Here is a 23,172-nt window from a genome sequence, read left to right on the forward strand (position 1 = left end):
AATAGAGTACAGAACCTATTGCACTCTGGAGAAATGTATGGAATTTGACGTGAAGGTAAACGTAAGAAACAAATCATGCTACCTGCCTTATTTCCACCATAGTAGTGCCTGAAGGTTACTTTAACAAATCAATTCAAAAGTCTGTTTAGTTGCATTCCCTTAGATTTCAATTGCTTCTCAGAAACAAACTACTACTTCAGTAGCATTCACTTGCATTATTATGGGCTCAGTACTGCACTCACCTATGGTATTGTTATTTCATGAAATGAGAGATTCCTGTTACATGGACAGACCATTTGGCATTGTTTCCATAAACCAGAAAATGATAATGGAAGATTTAATAACCACTGAAAACAATGAATGGTTTTGAAAGAATAAGTAGAGAAAAACTGTGCCTAATAGCAGAAGGGCAGTAGCCAGAGGTCATATATTCAAAAGCAACTAGCAGAAGGAGAGTTAAGAAGTTCTGTATAAATTTATTATTAGAATTTGGAATGCATACTTGTAAAGGTGGAAGTAAGCCAATGAATAATTTCCATTGTTTTCATTGCACTCCCTGAAGGATATTCTAAATGTTCATCATCGTTCAAAACAGATTAAGTTCACTGAGATATGCCCATCATTTTAGTAAAGCTATTGAAGTATAGCAAGAATGCAAGCAAAATTTATTACAAAGCCTGATAGTAAAGGCTTTATATATTTATGATATATATACAATAACTTAAACTATGTACTACCTGTATAAATTTCATACTCCCGGTTATTTGTATTACAGATGTTTTTGTGTGCTTTTTAGAAGTTTCTTTTTAGAGACAGCTGAATTACGTACATTTTTTCCTTCCATCAACTTCGAAACATTTCTGCTTGTCATCCAAGTGAGAAAGACACTCAGTTTTCCAAACAATTTTTAACTGGCGGCTTCCCTTGGCTTTCTGTCTCAGTATCCATCATATCAGCAGTAATTACAGTTGACTAGGTTTTGTTAGATACCAGCATCAAAGCTCTTCATATAACCTGGTGTAGCCCAGCCTTAATATTACTTTTTCTTAGCAATGTAGAAGATCTGAACAAAAAACATTAGCTTAAACTGTCAATTAAATGTTTAAAATTTTGAAAACAATATATAGAATAAAATATTTGTAATATTTTCCAAGGATGTGCATGTTTTATATACAGCTGGTTATTAAAAACTTTGAATGAAAGCTATGATGCAAAATACATACACAATTTTTCCAGAGCTCAAAATCCCTTACAAGAAAACTTAAGTAAAAGTTCTAACAAGATTCAAAATTGATATCAATGGATCTGGAGTTGAGAGGGTAAACAGCTTTAAGTTCCTTGGCATCCACATCACCGAGGACCTCACGTGGTCTGTACACACCAGCTGTGTGGTGAAAAAGGCACAACTGCACCTCTTTCACCTCAGATGGTTGAGGAAGTTTGGTAAGGGCCCCCAAATACTAAGAACTTTCTACAGGGGCACAATTGAAAGCAGACTGACCGGCTGCATCACTGCCTGGTATGGGAATTGTACTTCCCTCAATCGCAGGACTCTGCAGAGAGTGGTCTGAACAGCCAAGAGCATCTGTAGTTGTGAACTTCCCATGATTCAGAACATTTACAAGGACAAAAGGGCCTGTAGGATCACTGGGGACTCAAGCCATCTCAACCACAATCTATTCCAACTGCTACCATCCAGGAAGCAGTAACAGCATAAAAGCCAGGATCAAAAGGCTCCAGGACAGCTTCTTCCACCAGGCAATCAGACTGATTAACTCACGCTGACTTGAGTGTATTCTGTATTATACTGACAGCCCTATTTATTATAAATTACTATGATTGCACATTGAACATTTAGATGGAGATGTAATGTAAAGATTTTTACTCCTCATGTATGTGAAGGATGTAAGAAATAAAGTCAATTCAAATTCAAGTATTGTTTCAGTCCTATTTTGATCCCTTTCTTTGACCCTTCTTTCATTACATTTTGACTGCTTAAATGCCACTTCTTGTAATTGTACAGAACTTGAAAATTTCATTAACAATGCTGCCAGTTTCCAATCTGCTTCATTTTCACATGGTCTAGCCCTACTGTAACTCTTTGCAACCCTTCCTTGCTATCTCCATCTCAGATAGCAAGTAATATTAACTGTAAGCCTACCAACTATCAGTTTTCTCAACTACCCCTTCTCCCACTCTGCTTTCTGTTCTCCCAGTGTCCCCATATCACTCATGTATCTGCTCTAACTAAGAGACAGCAACGCCTTTAAAATGTCTTCGTTTATCCTCAATCATAGCTTCCCTTCTACCATAGTTGATCAGGATCTCAACTGCATCTCCTCAATTTCACTCACTACTACTCCTAACTAGGTTTCTATTGTACCCACCAATCTCCCCAATACTTGCCAATTTCAGTGTGCTTCCCTCTACTTCTATCTGACCTGTTCCCTTGGAAACTCCAGTACACTCTTATATCTCCACTTACCACACCCCTTTTCATGATATAGTAATTTCCCATGCAGAAAACAAAACACATACCCTTTTATCCCTTCCTTACTCACTATCCAAGAAATAAAAGTCCAGCCAATGAAGCACCAATTCATTTGCACTTCCTTCAATTTAGTGGTTACTTCCATATTAAAGAAAGGAAAATAAACTGGATCCCTCTTTGCAGAATACTTCCAATCTGAAAGAGTAAACACAAACTTCTAGCCTGCTGTCATTTCAATTTTTTGCCACACTCCCATCCCTGCTTCTCTGCCTTCTGCTTCCTACATTACTCTCATATTGTTATATATTCTTTTCTGTGACCCAGTTAATGCGTTTCTGTTCTGTACACCATTACACCCTCTTTTGTTTAGGCACAGGAGCATCACAACGCACCACATCATTAATCATGATACAGAATGATGCAAAAACTGTAGCTGAAAATCTGAGCTGCTAAAATTTTGAAGTTACATTTGTGATCTGATACAGATTTTGTGTCTATGTCATACTCATCTTGTTTCAGTCAAACAAGATATAACAGACAGCATTTACTGTTAGTCACATTATACATTTGTGCTTGCACAATAAAAAATCCTGTAGTTATATTTCACCTATAATATTGTATATAATGAATATTTATTTAAATCAACTAAGAATACATAAATGCAGAAAACATACAGCATGCATCAGCTTAGACCCTGCAAAGTGAGCCTGTACCAGATTGCTGACACAGTAGGCATCATTTGGCATCAACAAAATGAAAAGAAGAAACCTGGAATTTTTGGTTCGAGGATCTATTTTAAATAAGATCTATTTAAATAACTAACTTAACTCATTAAAATACAAAACTGCTACAATCTTGAAAAATCTGATTTGTAGCTATTCTTCCAATGATTTTTTTTACAGATTATAAAAAATTCTTGACGGACTGGTTGCCATGAGCATGTTTTCAATTATGCTTAGAAAACTTCCTTGTCTGCAGATTAACATCCAGCATCAGGTGGAATAGCACTCATTGTCATCTATTATTGTTTCTATAAAATTATATTCTTTCTTTATTTGACTACAACTTTTTCTCACCCCGCAATGGAATATTATGCAAAGTTACATACAGTGTTAACTAATGCAATTAAGAGGAAGATGCATTATATGTAGCTCCACAATTGAGAAAGGATCCACTAACAAAACCAAACAGTAGTTTTACTTTGAATTCCTGATATGAACTCAATCTCACTTAAATCTCTGAAAATTTACACATTGTAGAAAGTGACTGAGAAATATTATCAGTTGCTGGTGATTAGTTTTTGATCATGAAAAGAGTCCTTGTTGAGAAAAACTGTTAAATTGCCTCTGATTACAGTTACAAGGTATCATTAAATAGGGTAAAAAGAAAAACAAAAAAGGCTGCATTTGCAGTTTATCTTAATATTAAGAACACATCAAAATATATTCAAAATGAAAATAATACGCTGAATTTTCTAATGGCATCTGTTCTTGACTTTGTGTTCTTATTTCATTATTAAGTTTACAGTTCTTAGGGAAACCTCATCCAAATATTTAAGTTTGGTTCAAATATTTATGGCACTCATACTAAAACAACATTTGTCTATTTTCTAACTACAGTGAAAATATTCCACAAGTACATCGATAACTTTTATAGTGTGAACACCACAGAGATGATGAGAAAATACATTGGCAGCAGTATCAAATACACTTGCACCACTTTTACATAGCTGCAAATCTTGACTTGGGAATAAAGATATGACATGAGAATGAAGATCAAAAGGAATTAAGAATGATTATAACCCTTAAACATCATGTCACAAAGAGGACAGTTAATGTACTGCATCTTTTGACACATGGCTTGCTTTGACTAAGGCAATATATATTTTACTGGGCCACAAACTATAGAAAAACATCTCAGCAATGGTACTTAGATTGTATTGTCATACGCTTATTTAATGGGAATTTGCAATGATTATTTTAATTTAATTTTCAGGTCTGTAAAGTCTGCAGTGAATTCACTTTCCAGTGAAGATAAATTATCTCAGCACATTAGTTAAATAAAGACAAGGAGGCTCCCCTTGGGTGTTTTTTCCTCCAACCAGACACCTTGATCATTCATCACACTGCTGCCTGTGGGACCTATTATTTCAATACTGCTTTCCATATTTACTGACTGTAAAACTTGCTGAGATGTCCCAAAGTCATAAAAGGTGTAGCTTAAATGTAAACATATCTTTCTTTCAAATTTATTGAATTATGTCCACTGCAAATTCATTGGCAAAAATCACTGGATTACTGCAGAGCAAGATCCCCAAAAATATTAAGAAGAGCAAGGCATTGTGTTTTGTGGCTCTAACTGAGGAATTAGTTCTGGCCAAAGCTTTGAAACTCCCTTCTCTCCTTCAAATAGTGCTGTGGAAGCAGTCCCATCTGTCTGAATTAGCATTTGTTTGAGCTTTGCCTCACACAGGAATATGAATCAATCTTGTCTGACAGGCAGCATATCCATTTACTACCTCAGTCCAACAACGAACTATTATCCTAAAACTGTGTGCATCAGTCCTGCATTGGCAACTTAACCCATATATTTCAGAATCAATTACTTGGGAGTACATCACAAGAGTCAACCTATATACTAATCAATTACATCTATGAGAATGAAGAATCATTCAGACTTAGAACATAGAACATAGAAATCTACAGCACATTACAGGCCCTTTGGCCACTGACAAAATAATTCATAAACAATTAAATAAATTATTCAATCAAATTTGAAGCTGATCGTTTCAAATGGTAAAGTTGTGCTCTCACTTACAACTCTCTGCCTACTAACCTATTATTAATATGAAAAATCATTAAAACTCAATTTATGTAACAACGACCTGCAATTTGCTCTGGCAGATAACAAGCAGCAAGCTATGCAATTATAATCTTAAAAAAAGAAGAGAAATGTAAACAATACTTTGCTCAAATACCTGAATGCATCATAATTTTAAATAAAATTGAGAAGTTTACCAAATATAATGAGCAGGAAATCCACATTTATGGGCACATTAATTTGCGTGATTATTTTGCATGACTATCACACCCAAATGTTGAACCATTTAATTTCAATTCAAATTGATTTAATTACTCAGCTTTTCCAAGATTATTTGCATTCTAAGGAGATGGTAATCAGGAACGCTTTTGGAATTTAAAACGTATCTGCAATGTACTTGACCAAAATTGAAGACCAGCAATTACTAGATTAAGCTTTTCCAAGCCTTGTGTATATATTAAATTTCCCAGTTTCAGTCATGTCATTCAACATAAAAATAGAAGGCACTCAATGCACTTTGTTAAGTACGTAACAGTGGCTGACAAATGGTACATGTACGTAGGTGCACATATAGAATGATTCATCACAGTAGCATGGCTACTTCCTGAATAAGCATATTCTTGGAAAGTAGCTATATGATTTTGCAAGAATGACAGACAACAGGTATTGTTTTGAAGGAAAGGCACAATAAAATAAACATACATGGACAATGATGAAGTATTTTATACATACCATGCTCCAATATCTCCTCGACTGTCTGTGGTATAGTCATTCATACAATCCAACAAGGTACTATAGATTTGGGACACGTTACTTTTACAGACAACCTGATCACATGGCCCATCTTCAGTCACACCCACAGTCTTACAGACTCTAAGTGAAAACATTGAGGAAAATTGATCAGAAAATTACCCTAAATTTAACTATAGGTTATGTTTTGATTTCAAAATAGATACTATTTCAAAGTAGAAGTACTACCATTAGTCAAAATTAAATTCACCCTGAAATTTGAAGATAAGCTAAGTTCAGATACATCAGTATAACAGTGAAGTAAAGAGAAATGCAGAGCTATGAGAGAAGAGTTGGCCAGATTGGACAATACTGGCAGGGATGATGGCAGAGCAGCAATGGCTAGAATTTCTGGAAGCAATTTGGAAGACACTGGATATATAATCCCAGACAGGAAAAAGTATTTGAAAGGACAGAAGACAACCATGGCTAGCAAGAGAAATCAAAGTCAATGTAAAAGCCAAAGACAGGGCATATAACAGGGCAAAAATTAGAGGATAACTAGAGAATTGGGAAGCTTTTAAATACCAACAAACGGCAACTAAAAAAAAAGTCATTAAGAAGGTAAAGAAGGGATACAAAAGTAAGCTAGCCAATAATATTAAAAAAGGTATCAAAAGTTTCTTCAGCTACATGAAATGTAGAGACAGGAATGAATATCGAACCACTGGAAAATGTTGCAGGAGCGGTAGAAATAGGGGAACAAGGAAATGGGAGATGAACTGAATAAATATTTTGCATCAGTCTTCACTGTGCAAGACACCAAACGTATTGTGAAAGCTCCTGGTGTCAGGGGTCATGAAACATGTGAAGTTACCATTACAATGAGAAGATTCTTGGGAAAATGAAAGGACTGAAAGTAGATAAGTAACCTGGACCAAATAGTGTACACCCCAAGGTTCAGAAAGAGGTGGCTGTCGAGATCATGGAGGCCTTACTAATAATCTTTCAAGAATCATTAGATTGTTAAATAATTCCGGAACACTGGAAAATTGCAAATGTCACACCACCCTTCAAAACAGAAGAGGGGGAAAATAAAGAAAACTATAGTTCAGTTACTCTGACCTCACTGGTTGGGAAAATGTTGGAGTCGACTATTAATGACGAGGTCTCTGGGTACTTGGAGGCACATGATAACCTTGCATGACAAATCTGTTGGAATTCTTTGAAGGACTAACAAGCAAAATAGACAAAGGAGAATTGGTTGATGTTGTGTACTTGGATTTTCAGAAGGCTTTTGACAAGCTATGAACCAACTATATTACAGGAAAGATTCTAGCATAGATAAAGCTATGACTGATTCACAGGAGGCAAAGAGTGGGAATAAAGGGAGCCTTTTCCGGTTGGTTACAGATGACTAGTGGTATTCCACAGGGTTCCATGTTCGGCCCGCTTCTTTTTGCATTAAATGTCAATGACTTGAAAGATGAAAATGATGGTTTTGTTGCAAAGTTTGCAGACAATATGAAGATAGGTGGAAGGGCATGTAGCTTTGAATAAGTAAAAAGGCTACAGAAGGACTGAGACAGATTATGAGATTTGGCAAAAGAAATGGCAGCTGGAATGCAGTGTTGGGAAATGGAAGAGTTGACTATTTTCTAAATGGAAAGAAAATAAAGAAATCTGAGCCGCAAAGGAACTTGGGAGTCCTTGTGCAAGATTCCCTAAAGGTTAACATACAAGTTGAGTCTGTGGTGAGGAAGGCAAATGCGATGTTAGCATTAATTTCCAGAGGGCTAGGATATAAAAGCAAGGATGCTGAGACTTTATAAAGCACAGATGAGGCCTCACTTTGAGTATTGTGTGTATTTTTGGGCCCTCTATCTTAGAAATGATAAAAATACTTCCAGAATTGAATGGCTTGTCATATGAAGAGCGTTTGATGGCTCTGCGCCTGTACTCTCTGGGTGACCTCATTAAAACCTATCAAATGGTGAAAAGCCTTGATGGATTGGATGTGGAGAGAATGTTTCCTACTATGGGAGAATCTAAGAGCAGAGGACACAGCCTCAGAGTAGAGGGTGTCCTTTTAGAATGAGATGAGGAGGAATTTCTTTAGCCAGAGAGAGGTGAATCTGTGGAATTCTTGCCACAGGCAGTTGAGGAGGCTGTCTTTATGCATACTTAAGGCAGAGATTGATAGATTCTTAATTGGTCAGGGCATGGATATGGGGTGAAGGCAGGAGATTGGGGCTGAAAGGAAAATTGGATCAGCCATGATGGAATGATGAACCAAGTGGCCTAATTCTGCTCCTGTATTTTATGGTCTCATGGTCATGTGAATACAGCAAGCAAGAAAACTGCAGAAAGCATATTTCATTAAGCCACCAATTAACATAACAAAATGTTACTCTGCTTTAAAAATTAAAATTATTTTCTGATCATTGTTATCCAAATGGCTTGATATTTTAATATTTATTTTTCACCCATATTCTAAAATCACTTAGCATTAAAGACATTATTTATTCCACCTTTTTAAGTGTTTGAACCAAAGTCTTAGATTCTCTTGAGTTCTATGATTTATATAACCATAAGACAAAAGCACAGAATCAAATATCTTAAAGAAATTGCCATAGCTGTCAGTGAAAATAACTTGGATTTTAATACACTGGAATGAAGAAATTAAAATAATCCATACTGAGCAATGGCTTTCAATGCATCCCTTCTTGCCTCTGCAAAGTTGGTATCTTTCACTGTCATCCAGGTGACTCTTTGTAGTCCTTCCAATACCTGCAACAAACAAAACGAAAATGGGCTATAGGAAGCATTCAAAAATGAGAAATACTACAGGTCATAATTTTTAAAGTCTAGAAATTTTATGCCACCTTACACTGCAGGTCAATGAACATCTTGGTTGATGAGAATGCACCATATTTGGTGACTAGATTGGGGTTGGATGGATGAGAGTCACTGAAAGAATGAAGCATGTGGAGGGGGTGAGCGTGGAGAAGGACAGTGTGTCTGTCTGGGGGGTAGGTTATAAAGGTACTATAGATAGTAATATTTGGAATTTTTTAAGTTCACCACCAGTGTACCAACTGGAAGCTAGTCACATGTTCTATTATAATCACAGAGCAAGATCTTGATTCACTGGTATGTAAGCCCAAGGTAAATGGAAACCATTCTCAGTCACATGGTTATTAATGCTCACAAACTGCTAGATATCTGTGAAAGTGTAGTCCCAGTCCCTGACTCCGACAATTACCAGTACCTTAGTTATGATAGTTGGTGTACAACAGTGAATCTGTGTTTAAAGAAGCACATTAGCAATTTCCACTCAATATGAAATTCAGGACCTGAAATATCAAGAGCCTCAAGGACAAGCCCAGTAGTAACAGACCTATAAAGTCTTGCCCTGACATTGCTATAGAACTCACATGCTCTGACTTTGACATTGCTAGATGATGCACATTGAGGCATGATGCACAGGAGATTGCCACTTTAAAGAATAAAGTACATTTTCTGGAAAGGGAAAACCGAAAGAGGAAAACCATCTGCACAGAGTGAGCTTCACCAAACACGAGCTAGCCTGGCTTCTCAGTAACTTATGTGCTGTAATCAGTGAATGCCTTATGATCCTGTGACTCATATGTCAGTTCAGGAATGTTCAGGGCTGTCACTATTCGATTTGATTTGATTTTGATTCAACTTTATTGTCATTGTGCTGAGTACAGATACAAAGCCAATGAAATGCAGTTAGCATCTAACCAGAAATGCAAAGAATAGCGTTATTTACAAAATAACTGCAAATAAAAAGTAAGTGCTACAACACAGAAAAATAAAATTACAGAGACAGTACTATATGGTTGCAATACTGCTTAGCGCTGTGATGTGAGGTTCAGCAGGGTCACAGCTTCAGGGAAGAAGCTCTTCCTGTGCCTGCTGGTGCAGGAGCGGAGGCTCCTGTAGCGCCTACCGGATGGGAGGAGAGTAAAAAGTCCATGGTTAGGGTGAGATGCATCCATGATAATGTTTTTCGCCCTGCCCAGGCAGCGTTTATGGTAACTGTTCTCAGTGGTGGGCAATTGGGTGCTAATAATCCGCTGGGCAGATTTCACCATACGTTGGACTGCTTTGCGGTCCAATACGGGACAATTGCCATACTACACTGAGATGCATTTGGTGAGTATACTCTCAAAGGTACAGCGGTAAAAGTCCATCAGTATCCTGGGACAGAGGTGAGCTTACTTGATGCTCTGCATGAAATAAAGGTGTTGTTGCGCCTGTTTGATCAGGATAGAGGAGTTCAGGGACCAGTTGAGATCCTCAGAAATGTGGACACCAAGGAATTTGAAGCTTGAGTGTGGCTCCTAGCACCTCTGAAGACCATAATGATCTCCTTGGTCTTCTGGGTGTTAAGGGTCAGGTTATTGGGACAGTCCTTGAGGCTCTTGGTGTTTTAGGTCTTGAAATTCATATTGTTGGAAATAACATATGACAATCATATTTCTGCTTTGAAAATAATTGTGTTTGCAGCTGAAAAGATGACAAGCTGACCCTTCCAGATGATTAAACCCTGATGAAAAGGCCGCAACCCCCCGCCAAAGTATAATCTAAGGAGCAAGTCTAACTGCAAAGGGTCTTTCTCTTACTAAATTTGCTTGGTGCAGAGCCTCATCATAAAGAACACTTGTTTCTCTATTCCTAGCACAGTCACCACTAGATTATATTATTTGATTGAGAAACCACAAAGATGTCTGAATCACCTGTGTCATGACAAACAAAATGCCTGCTGCTCTGACCATGACCAAGCCTCCAAAACATCTGCATTACCACAAAACAATCAATTTCAAAGCTTGGAAACACCTACAAAGTTAGTCTTTTGCACGCAGTGCATCACTAACAACCTTACAACTCCATCCTAAAGGAACTGTATGTTTCCTGAGCTGACAGGCTAACCTGCAGTCCACCATACCTGGCACGCATGAAGCGACTTTAACAATAACCACCAGTACCAGTTTGATGACAATAAACAAATCAAGGAGCTAATTGACCACAGCTTTACTGGCATCCAAAGGCAGAGATTGGACAAAAAAAAAACAAGCACATAAAGAACAGAGTTAACAACTATTAAATACACCAGTTTTTCAGCACTGTTAGGGAAATTTACAAGCCAGAAATTTAAAGACCCCTTGCAACTGAAAGCAAGGAGCGGAGGAACTCATTACTGAGAGGCAGTCAATGCCCAAAGGAAGATATATAAAGTTAACTTCCTTGGATTGAAGTTTTTATTGACAGTGCTATGGGCTAAACATGTAAGTATTAAAACCACACAGATAAGTAGATCATTCACAAGGGAGTGCCCATTTTGACAGAAAACAAACCACTTAAGAGATAGCAACAATAATGGAGCTGTGCTGATAATATTTTTCTTGTGTTGTCTCCCTTTATCTTTTGCATTTCTCAGCTGCCAAATTGATCTTTAAATACATTTGTTTCTTTGTAATTGAATAGCTAATAACTTCAATATCATTGGTATTTTTTTGTGGAGTGTAACATGTCAAATTTAAAAAGGCAGGACCAGTCACTATTTTCTGCGGGACATTTATTTGTGGACAATAACACCGCAGGTTTAAAAAGTGAGCAGGGCTGGTTGGAAATTTCTGCAGAGCTAGATTATTTGGGTTATTAGGTATCCTGGAAAAGGCCAATGAAAAGTAGTTAGGTTTAAGTAGCCATTGTTGGAGTGGGCCAGGATTAGAGTGGGGAGCTGAGGCTTTGGCTCAAGAGGCTTCAGTGAAAAGAAGTGGACTCTGAGGAAAGTTTTTGGTAAAACTCTTTCTTTCTTTCTTTCTTTCTTATTGCAGTTAGAGCATTGGGAATGACAGTCAGGATAGTAGAGTGTTCCTCTTGCGAAATGTGAGAAAACAGGGAGATCTCCAGTATTCTGGATGACTATACCTGCAAGAAGAACATCCAGCTGCAGCTTCTTGAAGATCATGTTAGGGAACTGGAGCTGGAGCTGGATGAACTCCGGATCGTATGGGAGATGGACGGGTTGATTGTTAGGAGATATAGGGAAGTAGTTCGTAAGGTGCAGGACACAGGTGTAATTGGTACTGAGTACATCCAGCATTTTGTGTGTGTTGCTTGGATTTCCAGCATCTGCAGATCTTCTCTTGTTTGTCATTTGATAACATTTTGGATATTATTGGGGTGATCGACCTGCTAGATGAAAGCCACAGCAGTCTGGTCTCTGGCACCGAGTCTGGCTCTGTGACTCAGAAGGGAAGGAATCAAGAAGAGGTGAGCAGTAGTAATATGGGGTTCATTGTTAGAACACACAGGAAGTCCTGTGAATAAGAACAAGATTCCTGGATGGTATGTTGCCTCCCAGGTGCCAGGATGAAGGACAATAGGATTGGCAAGAAGGGTGATGATGTTCTGCAAAGTGAGTTCAGGGAGTTATGTGCTATGTAAAAGGAGAGGATCTCCAGGGTGGTGATCACAGGACTGGTACCAGTGCCATGTGCTAGCAAGGCAAGAAATACGAAGATAATATAGTTTCAAACATTGCTTAGGAGATGCTGCAGGAGCAAAGGCTTCAGAACTTTGGATCACTGGACTCTCTTCTAGTGAAGGTGAGGCCTGTACAAACAGAAAGGTTTGCACCTGAACTGGAAGGGTACTAATGTCCTTGCAGGAAGGTTTACTAGTGATGCTCCAGCATTTAAATGGGAGTTGCAGGAGGATGGGAACCAAAATTCCAGCTCAGCTAGTGGAATATTTATGGAGAAAGTAAATTTTAAGTCTGTGTACCAAGTCAGGAATCAAGAAGTTCAGCAGGGTGTGACTAATGTTCTGAGTCGTGTCTCTTTCAATGCAAGGAGGATTGTAGGTAAGGAAGACAAGTTTAGAGCATAGGACATGTGGAATAATGACATTGTAGCCATTAGTAAGGCTTGGTTGCAGGAGGACCAGGACTGGCAGCTCAATGCCCCAGGGTTCCATTGCTTTAGGCATTATTGAGGGGTAGGTATTAAAGGAGGAGGGGTGACATTAAACGTGTGGTGGAATATGTCACAGCAGTTCTCAAACAAGACAGACCAGAGGGCTCATCTACTACTGAGGCTATATGGATTGAACGGAGGAATAAGAAAAGGACATTAGTGGGACCTCCCAATAGTTAGCAGGAATTTGAGAAGCAAATTTGTAGCAAGATAGCAGACAGCTGCAAGAAAAATAAGGTTGCGATGGTAAGTGATTTCAATTTTCCACATTATTGACTGGACTCCCATATTGGAAAAGACTAGATGGGATAAAATTTGTCAAATATGATCAGGAAAGTTTCCTTAGCATATAGAGGTCTTAACCAGAGACAGCACAATACTGGATCTCCTATTACAGAAGAACGGGTAACAGAAATATGTGTAGGGTAATATTTTGGATCTAATGATCATAATTCCCTTAGTTGCAAGATAATTATGGAGAAGGATTGGGCTGGTCCTTGGTTTGCAGAAAGGTAAATGCAGTCATTCATAAAGGGCTCTAGGTTCTGAAGGGAAACTCAAAAGAGCACAAATGTTCTCATCAATTTAGAGGATATTGCATTGGGGTCATCTACTGTATCCAGTGAAGAAAAACATTTTTAACGGAACCCTACCTCCAATTCATCTCTCCACCCTTCCACTTTCCGCAGGGGTTGCTCCCTCCGTGATTCATTTGTCCAATTGTCCCTTCTCACTAATGTCTGCAAGCGGAGAAAGAGCTACTCCTGCCCATTCACCTCCTCCCTCACCTCCTTTCAGGGCTCCAAACAGTCCTTACAGGTGAGGCAAAACTTCACTTGTGAATCTGTGCAGGTTGTCTACTGTATCCAGTGCTCCCGATGCAGCCTCCTGCGCAATGGTGAGAGACAACATAGATTGGGGGACTGCTTTGTCGAGCACTTCAGCTCCATTTGCAAAAAGTAGGATTGGAACTATTTTAATTCCAAATCCCCATTCCCATTCAGACATGTCCTCTTCTACTGTCATGATGAGGTCACGCTCAGGTTGGAGGAGAATCGCAAGATATTCTATCTAGGCAGCCTCCAAAACTGATGGCATGAACATTGATTTCTCCAGCTTCTAGTAATTCGCCTCCTCCCCGAACACTATGTACATTTCACACAATGGCTTGCTAATTAAGATTTGCAGAATAAAAACAATTTCCAACCACATTTTCTAGACAATATATTTATAATAAGCAAAAGCTACAGAAGATTTCACGCGTACTCAAATTCTAAAACAGTAGAATATAAATCACCAGATCACCAATCTGGGTTGACAAATTACCTTCCTGTTCTAAATCATCTGAAGTGTTCTAATTGTATGGAGAAATGCTACTGTATGCATAGCTGCACTAGTATTCTGACCATGCACATTGCTCTCTAACAGCAAAACTCTGGAAAATATGAACCACTTTCCATAACTTGAGAGCCACCCATTAGAGAAGGAAGATACTTATGTGAAATTCACCATTGCCTTCAATGCACCAGCATAGCGTTTGGTTGACTCACTGAAGAGCAAGACCTCAGAAATGGTTCAAAATCTATAAACTACCAGATAGTCGTGATCCTACTTTCCTATTTGCTTTTGACAGCTGGGATGATTACAGAAAGTATCTCAAGACACTGCAAAGATACCACCAAAGCTGTCTCTGCAACATCCTGCAAATTTACTGAAAGGCTAAGTGAATCAACATTTAATTACATTCAGCCCAGATGTGTTAGGCCAAATCAGACTCCTGAGAAACACACAGTATCTGAAGCTCTTTCAAGAGGAATAACATTTTCAAAGACTCAGAATCAGAATCAGGTTTATTACCACCAGCACGTGTTGTGAAATTTGTTAACTTCCTTGAATAAATTGCAACAGTTTCATTAACTCTTGAGAATCTCTAGATGATAACCATTTGTTTTGAAACTCACCTGGTGGAGTTTACCATTTAGCATAAATTTTGGAAGTGCACCCAATGCCAAAGAAAACCCACAACGAGTCATTTCTTCAGTGTGCTGTAGCTCAGAAACATATTTGTCCACTAGTTTATCTAATGACAATGTAAAAAAAAGAGAAAAATAAATAATCAAATTAGAAACATGATGCCATATTTAAAGAGTATGAGTGACCTTACTGATAACAGTGTTACTGGTCACATGCTAACCGAAGTAAGCATTTTGTCCCTTATGAGAAATGGCAGAATATGAACTGTGTCAATATGAAACAGAAGGGAGATTAGATTAATAAATTGTAACAGGAATTTCCAAGAATTTATTTGTCATAAGAATATACTCTACATGATTAGCTGCTAATAATCCCAATAATTTTTAAATGGGTAACTTTTTTATCTATATAGCCCAAAGCCATATACAAGGTAATAAAAATACTGCCTGTGCATATTCTTAATGTGTATGTATGTACATACACAAATATCTCATGCTTAAAGAATGTAGATTTTTTATGTCTGTATTCTTTTCTGATGGAAGTCAGGCCCATGAAAAAACTATCTGATATTTTATTTTACAGTTCACCCTATTTGTTTCCCATTGCATTTCAACATAGCATATTTTTCTGCCTTATTTTATCAACAGAAATTAGATCCTTGTTGATTCAGTTAGCCGAAGAGGAAAACATGCAGAAAATCAAGCACCACCAAAAGTTGAAGGACTATATTGGCAACAGTTCTTATTTTTACTGTTTTACCCGCCTTGAGTCACAAGTCCTATCACTGTGCAGTCAAATATTCCAGCATTTTGCAAACTAGATGTCTGATCATGCTGCTCCTGACTATAAAGAAACTCATTACCCTAAACTACATGATTAATCTGGATTAATCTCCTTTCCCCCACCTCCTCTATTCCCCTCTCCCAACTTCCATTTCCATCCATAATCCCCTACTTTCATTTTCCCCTAATATCCAAGGCTGCTATTCTATCCACAGTGAACCACTCTGCATAATACATCCTACAAATGAGCTATGAATGCAGACAACAGCTGCCATCTGTGAAAGCACATGTTAGCTTTTTATACTTTAAATACTGGCAGAATTAGTCTTGAAAGGCATTTCTTTAAATAAAAATGCCTGTACCTTAGCTTTCTAACTTGAACTGATTTGGCATTAGGTCAAGCTAAGATATGGGTGAAAAGAAACTTATATGGTAACATTACTTGTTTCTCTACTCTTATGTTATACTCCTAAATTCAACAGATATGTACTTAACATTTTAAAAATGAACCTTACTTATAATTGCAATGTGGCCTATGGAACTATGAAAGCCATATAAATGAAAACAACAGCTCCAAGCTTTTCTTTTGGAGCAGCTCGTTACCCCCACAAACTGACCACTTATCTACTTAAACGCTCTCTTACTTTGAATGTTTGTTCCAGTTGTCAAACACCAAAAAATGCTTGCTCACGTTTTCTAGCCTCTAGCTCACTTTTGATTTCTGCTTTTTGACAAGACACACAGAGAAATCCAAGATTTGTTGAACTAATTTAGCAGAGAAATTTGAATCCATGGAAAAAGCAGCAGAAATATATGCAAACTAATAATTCCTAATCTGAAGATGGTTCTGTTTAAATGTATGAACCCTACAGAAGATTTAAAAAAATGAGTAAAGTCCATTTATGAATTGAAGGGGGCAAAACAAGTAAATTACTTACTTTGTATTTCAGGATCTGCAGTTCCCTCTGATGTTTGATAATATTCATTGCACAAAGCAGTCAATGCCGAGATTATGGCTTCCTGAAACTGAACACACTAGGATTACTTTTATTTTTATGACAAGTATATTTAAGCAATTTAATCTGTACAAGGAAGGAGCACCTAAATTTTATTAGTTAACAATAGGTATCAATAATTATGTATACAATCCATAAAACATTGAGTTACCTTGGCTTTCTGTTTTGAGGTACTTGTAAAGTGGTGAAAGCTCTTCAGACTGTCATCAATAAGCCACTGCCATTCATCTAAGCAAAGGGAAAGTTGCTTTTGTAAATTGTAAATGAAGTACTTTATATTTGCCACCCTAATAAAACCATGTTATTCACCTTAAAAGGTTCAAGAATTAAAAATATTATTAAATTCTACAGCAAAATCAAAAAAGAAACAGAACGCAAATCAACCATTTAATTTCTACTTCTGTTTCAATGTTTGCTTTGCCTGCTATATTTTAAAATAATTAATCAAAAATAGTTTTATATTAGTACTAGTACATAAAGTAGTCATTCAAGTTTACTCATCAAATATGTTTTCCTCATTTTGCTAATTCTAACCAAGTAAGGATAAACATGACCATTTATTTCTCCACTATTTACAAATTAAATATATAGCATTACTGAAACAATGCAGTTGATTCCCCAGCACTTCCTTGCACAACATAATGTCATTTCGATCTTAGATATTCAATTACAGAATTCACAAATCACTACCCAAATTTTTGATAAAATATGCTCATAGAATGTGTGAGAAAAGTATTAAATAAGTCAACAGAATTTTTGTTTCAACTTGCATTTCTTGACACATGTGGAGATGACAGGAGTTCACGCTACAGAAACTGATGATACGGCTTATTTTCTATTAGTAACATCCTCCTACAGCTTGTTGGTCAACTGCGTTGGATTTTTGTCCCATACAAATCAAACGTCTCTAAACTATTGCTCCTCATTCTCTTCTTCCACAGAAATTAATTCAAACAAGGGGTTACAAAGATAACCTCACAAATTTTCATCATCAGATGAAGAGAGTATGGTTCACGAAAATCAATTCCTTGAAATCTTCCTATTTCTCCAAAATTAGATCTTCCAATTAAACATTACTGCTAATTCTGCACCAACAAGATATTAAACTTAGACGTCAAAATCTGCAACATCAAGAATTATACATTACTCTTAGTTTCTACAGCATGTTCCAAATCTTCATTTTTTTGAACATTTGAAAATGGCAGATTTTATATTTAAAATTAAATTTATCACATTATATTCACTAGTTAACTTATCTTTAATGGTATCTGGTAATAGAATACACATCAAACTTTAAATCGTAACCAGTTTACCAATTATGGGATCATTCTTCAAAGGCATTTTTGACAGTGACATTTTTTCAATCAAACAGCAAACTGTAAAAAAGAACAAAAGATATTCTGCTACTTAAAGTTTTAATAATTGACTATATACTTAATCAAAATTCATCAATAAATGACATATTTCATGATATTTTCACTTTTCCAAAAAATATGATATTCTGCTTTTACTTAAAAATGGTGTCTTAATTATTCTCAGCTTTCAGGTATATGATAATTTATCCAATTGCATTTTCAAGATTACGATTGCATCTGCTACTCCAAAGCTTTCAAGCAATGCCTACTGGGTCACTGCTCATTTTGAATCTGGTTTGTTAGCTAATTATGTGAGAATCTGTTTCTCTTATTCTGACTCTGGAAACTGCTTCTCTTTACTATCTGAAACAATCATGGTTTAATAACCACCTTAGCCTTATCTGCATATCTGAGATTTCTCTAATCTCTCAACATAATTTAAGCCCTTCACCTTTACATGAGGTGAGCAAATCTCTTCTGCAACTCTCTTCTTCAACTCTCAAAAGGTTCTTAATACCCAGAACTGAGCACAGTACTCTAGATATAATCCAATTAATAGTTCATACAAGTTCAGATTTCACATTTCACATTTCATTCATCTGTTACAAATCCCAAGATCTAACATTTATTTTAACTATCTTCTTAACTTGTCACATGCAGTCAAAGATTTGCATGAGTATACTAGGTCTCTGTTTCTGTATCCCTTGAAAACTACAGGATTAAGTTTTCACTCACCAGCAATATATTTAAATAGCTTGCAAAAATTAAGGCTCATCTACAAACAATAGACTGAAAAGTAGATGTAGATATTTTTAAATGAACAAACTTAAATGAACAAAATAGTTCAAATCCCTCAGTAAAATCAAATTCCAAAGATATTTATCAATTTGTTTCTAACATAGTTTAAGCATAAACAAGAAATACGTAATTGTATTCTCTTCACATTTTAACATTGTTGACTTAATATGCTAAAAAAACTGTTCCTAAACAAAAAAAAATTCTTCATTCATAGTTACTTTGTCTACAACTAACAAATGCAACAAATATAAAAACTACCAATGGTCTATTTCCTAATCATCACAGCAAGGGAAATGTCATTAACAATTCTATTGATTGGCAACTGCTAACAAATGTTTAACTTGTGTTCCTTTAGGGCCAGTAGATTCTGAGCCACAGCTATTGACTCAAAAATGTGCACAAGAGAACTGAATTTCAAAGGTGAAGTGTGTGTGAACACCCCCTCACCCCTAGTGACCATGTTCCCACCCCCAATATGAGGGAGTCAAGCATCAAGGTATACCATGTCCTCAGCAGCAAAAGAGTCTGAGGCTCCACCACTGGGGATTGATGACAAGTTATTTCTCAAAAAACTATTTACACAAGATAATTATTGGAATAAATTAATAGCTTTTATTATAATACAAAATATTAAATAATAAACATGAGGATATCTGACATTAAAGGGTCTAAGGGTATGAAATAGTATCTTCAACTTACCTGCTGGTCTCATAAAAGCTCCACCGAATCCTCTATAGAAAAGGAATAATAAATGGAATAAATGTTTATAATTTGAAACCTTGGTTATAGAAAGTAACTTAATATTAGTTTACACTCTTAATGTTCTTTAGGTACACCAGAAATTTAAATTATTAATTTAATTATATATATACACATACATACATATATCACATTAATAATCTCTAGAAAATTATTAACTTCTATCTGCAAGTTGAACTCAATTCCAGTGAGGCAGAATAAATATGTACAGAAGGTATGTGCATCCCTCTGTGTTCTGGTTAGAGAAGTATTTCTCAATTATTATTTAATGAACTCATTACATTTTTCATTGATCAAATTATCTGTTGTACGCAACCTCATAATAATGTCAAATAAGAAATAAATTTAACTTCATAGACAGCTTTGAAACAAAATGATTTCAAACAATATAGCAAACTTCCACATTATGGAACATAAAGCCACATCATCTGTACATGCATCAAACACGTTTTACTTTATTTTTATTCAGATTAACTTTCCACCAGTCTGACTTCACCTATCACCTTCTAGCTCAGCTTCCTTGCCCTCCCCCAACCTTTTCACTCTTGCATCTTCCCCTTTCCTTTCCAGTCCTGAAGAAGGGGCTCGGCACAAAATGTGCATTTTGTTTGTGTTGCTCTGGATTTCCAGCATCTACAGAATCCCTTGTGTTTTTCTTTTACTTTCTTTTTCTCACTTGAATTTTATGAGAACAAATTTTATACCATATCTCAAATATTTGGGAAGTGATTTATTAATTCTATAAGATTCTGTAACCTAAATAACCATATTAGTCACCCGTAAACTGCAAGATGATCCAAGATGGCGGCGCAACACAGCTTGCAGCAGCCACTCCGGAGCCGATTATCTGTTATTTGTGAAGTGGGGTGCCGTGCACAATCATAATCAATTGAAAACGGATGTGGAAGCACGGAGAAACATCGGGAAATTCCAGAAAGACCTTTTTCGCTGCTGCTGCTGCTGTGAGGTCCAGGACTCTGCTGGGAAGAACAGGCCTCCAGATCTCGGGGTCGCGTTGCCGATGGTCGTTGGCGGGGGCGTCTTAATATGCTCAGCAGAGGATGGTGCTCGGAGAAGCTGTGCCGGAGGGGATGGTCATCGGCTCGGAGGTTCAACGGACTCAGGTTACTTTCGGTGTGTGCTGTGCCTGCAAGGCTGGTTTTGACGGAGCTTCCATCGCGTCTACAAGGCTGAGTCGGGCGGTGCGTTGGAAGTCCATAGCGGGGGTATTCCCTTCTGCTGTTGGTGTGGGATGGTGAGTCTGTCAGGACCCTGGGGACTTGTGGAAACTGTGGTGATTTCCTTTGAACCTACAGTCCTTTAACATCTTGGACTATTTTTACTGTGCCCATTGTCTGTTTTTTTTATCAATTATGCTATTGTTTGCACTGTTGTAACTATATGTTGTAATTATGTGATCTTGTAGCTTTAGTTCTTTTTTATAAAATTTGGAATCTTTTATGTGTTAATTTGTAAACAGATTGGAGAAATCAGAGCGATTAAAAACAGCAGCTTGACAAATAAGATAACAGCTCTAAATACCTCGGAGTCGACCACTCCAAGACCAGTTTGCTGGTGTTTGGCAAGAATTCGCTGTGGACGTGTTCTGTGGCCAGCTGGACTGCAGGTAAGATGCCCTCTGAGATGCTCTCCGCCGCCAGCGTCTTGCCAAAGGGCATCAGCCCCATGATGGGTAGTTCGGAGGAGGCTCCCAGCCTGGTGCCCGTGTTCTTGAGTGCTGGAGCCGAGTGAGAACACCAGCCCCATGGCAAAATCAGCATCCCAAGCCGGCCTAGGGAGCACCAAAAAACCCAGACGAATAGTCCAGATCGGTAGGTCCTGAGCGCAGGATCCATCCTGTAGGGGGGAAAAGACGTACAGCTCAACTGGTAGAGACTGGGGATCAGAAGGCTGGCATTGGAGGTGTCTCTCGCTCCCTCCCTTTCTACCCCGAGATGTGCTCTTGCAGAACGTCGCAAGGTACCGCTGCCTTGTGGTCCAGGGACTGAGCTAGCCGAGTTCAGTACATTCCTCTCGCTTCTTCCTTTTCTTCAGGGGTCCCGATAGCGTCTATCAATGGCAATGGGTGCCCCCTCTCTTACTATATGCATATATAGACACATATAGATAGATTTGCCTTCCTCGTTTCCTTCAGAAGGATTTTTGGCAGCAGTTCAAAGGAAGGAACCAGCTCAGCACGGGTATGAAAGATCTCGTAGAGCAGCGCCGTTTATCCATTGTGCGCTAATCTCGGTGTTAATGTGGGAAAGATCTCAGCTTCTCCCCTGTCCTTGCATCGATTGCGCCCGTATTATCACAGCACATACAATCCACAGAAACACGAGCATAGATACCAGGAAATCCCGCCACCCCTTCCCCGCCAAAATACGATCTCACACAGGCAGAGAGTGAGTCGAGGAACCAGGTCCCTGGAGAGATGGCTGAAGTGGAGAAGGAATCTCCCCTTTCATCTCAGTGGTCAGTGGAGCCCTGTCAGAGATGCAGACTGTAGATGTCAGCTACCGTACTCTCGCTTGAGCTTCCAGGTGCAAACTCTCAGCGATCCGAGTTTTCTGGGCTGGCCAGTATTTACAATCCGAGCGTATTTTCCACGGTGGCTGACACACTGTTGAGACTCGAGCGCAAAGCAGATCTGACTTTTGGCTTCAGCCACATTGGACTCCGAGTCTGGGCTCTTGGGGGAGAAAAACACAAGGAAAGCAGACAGAGTTGGAGGTCTCTGATACCGTTTGTGGACATCTCCACCAAAACGCGTACTTAAAAAAAAAAATCGCCAGACCTGAGCACAAAATGCTTTTAGGTATCAAATTAAAACTGCATGCCGCTTTCTGTAGCTTTAGTTCTTGGTCTTGTTTTGATTTGGAGCTCCTTTCCGGGGAACGCGCTAGACCGGGGGTCGGCAACCCGCGGCTCCGGAGCCACTTGTGGCTCTTTCACCTCTGTGCTGCGGCTCCCTGTGGCTTTGGGAAATAATTGGCCAGTATTTAATTAAAATGTATTTTATGTTAGTTTGTTAGCTTTTGAAATGTAATTCTAAATTTGAAGATTATGGTGATCTTGTACAATCTAAATAAGACTTTGTGGCAACACATTTCCTGGCACATCCGAAACGGCTCGCAATTAGCCAGCGTTCAGGCTAAGGGAGATAGACTACGGGGGTTTGTGAGTATGCGTCTTTTGCAGCATCCGCGCCCATGGGGGCTGGGTTGAGGGAGGCTTAAAAGCAAGGCTGTTTAGTTCGAATAAAGTTATTCGACTGCAGTTTACTGACTGCGTGAGCAAACCGCTACAACGTGTTTTTATCGCTATTAATACACGTCACCACTGCCAATACCTGACACCCGTCAGTGCGCGATTTCTTTAATTTTTCGATCCAAGGTAAGCCAACTATGGAGAATTCTAAAAACAGAAAAGTGA

The 23,172-nt window shown here is 38.0% G+C and overlaps 1 protein-coding gene across 1 annotated transcript in view; it reads right to left on the reverse strand.

The window, feature by feature from the left end:
- Positions 1-23,172, reverse strand: part of tbcd (tubulin folding cofactor D) — a 259,836-nt gene that overhangs the window by 49,703 nt on the left and 186,961 nt on the right. Inside the window, exons 23-29 of the mRNA XM_059948764.1 lie at positions 19,675-19,706; positions 18,136-18,198; positions 16,974-17,050; positions 16,745-16,832; positions 15,012-15,130; positions 8,739-8,830; positions 6,044-6,184 (exon numbers count right to left, since the gene is read on the reverse strand). Of these exons, the coding sequence (XP_059804747.1) occupies positions 6,044-6,184; positions 8,739-8,830; positions 15,012-15,130; positions 16,745-16,832; positions 16,974-17,050; positions 18,136-18,198; positions 19,675-19,706 (612 nt within the window). The remainder of the gene's footprint in view (positions 1-6,043; positions 6,185-8,738; positions 8,831-15,011; positions 15,131-16,744; positions 16,833-16,973; positions 17,051-18,135; positions 18,199-19,674; positions 19,707-23,172) is intronic.

Source organism: Hypanus sabinus, chromosome 23 (assembly GCF_030144855.1).
Source record: "Hypanus sabinus isolate sHypSab1 chromosome 23, sHypSab1.hap1, whole genome shotgun sequence".
Lineage (NCBI taxonomy): Eukaryota > Metazoa > Chordata > Chondrichthyes > Myliobatiformes > Dasyatidae > Hypanus > Hypanus sabinus.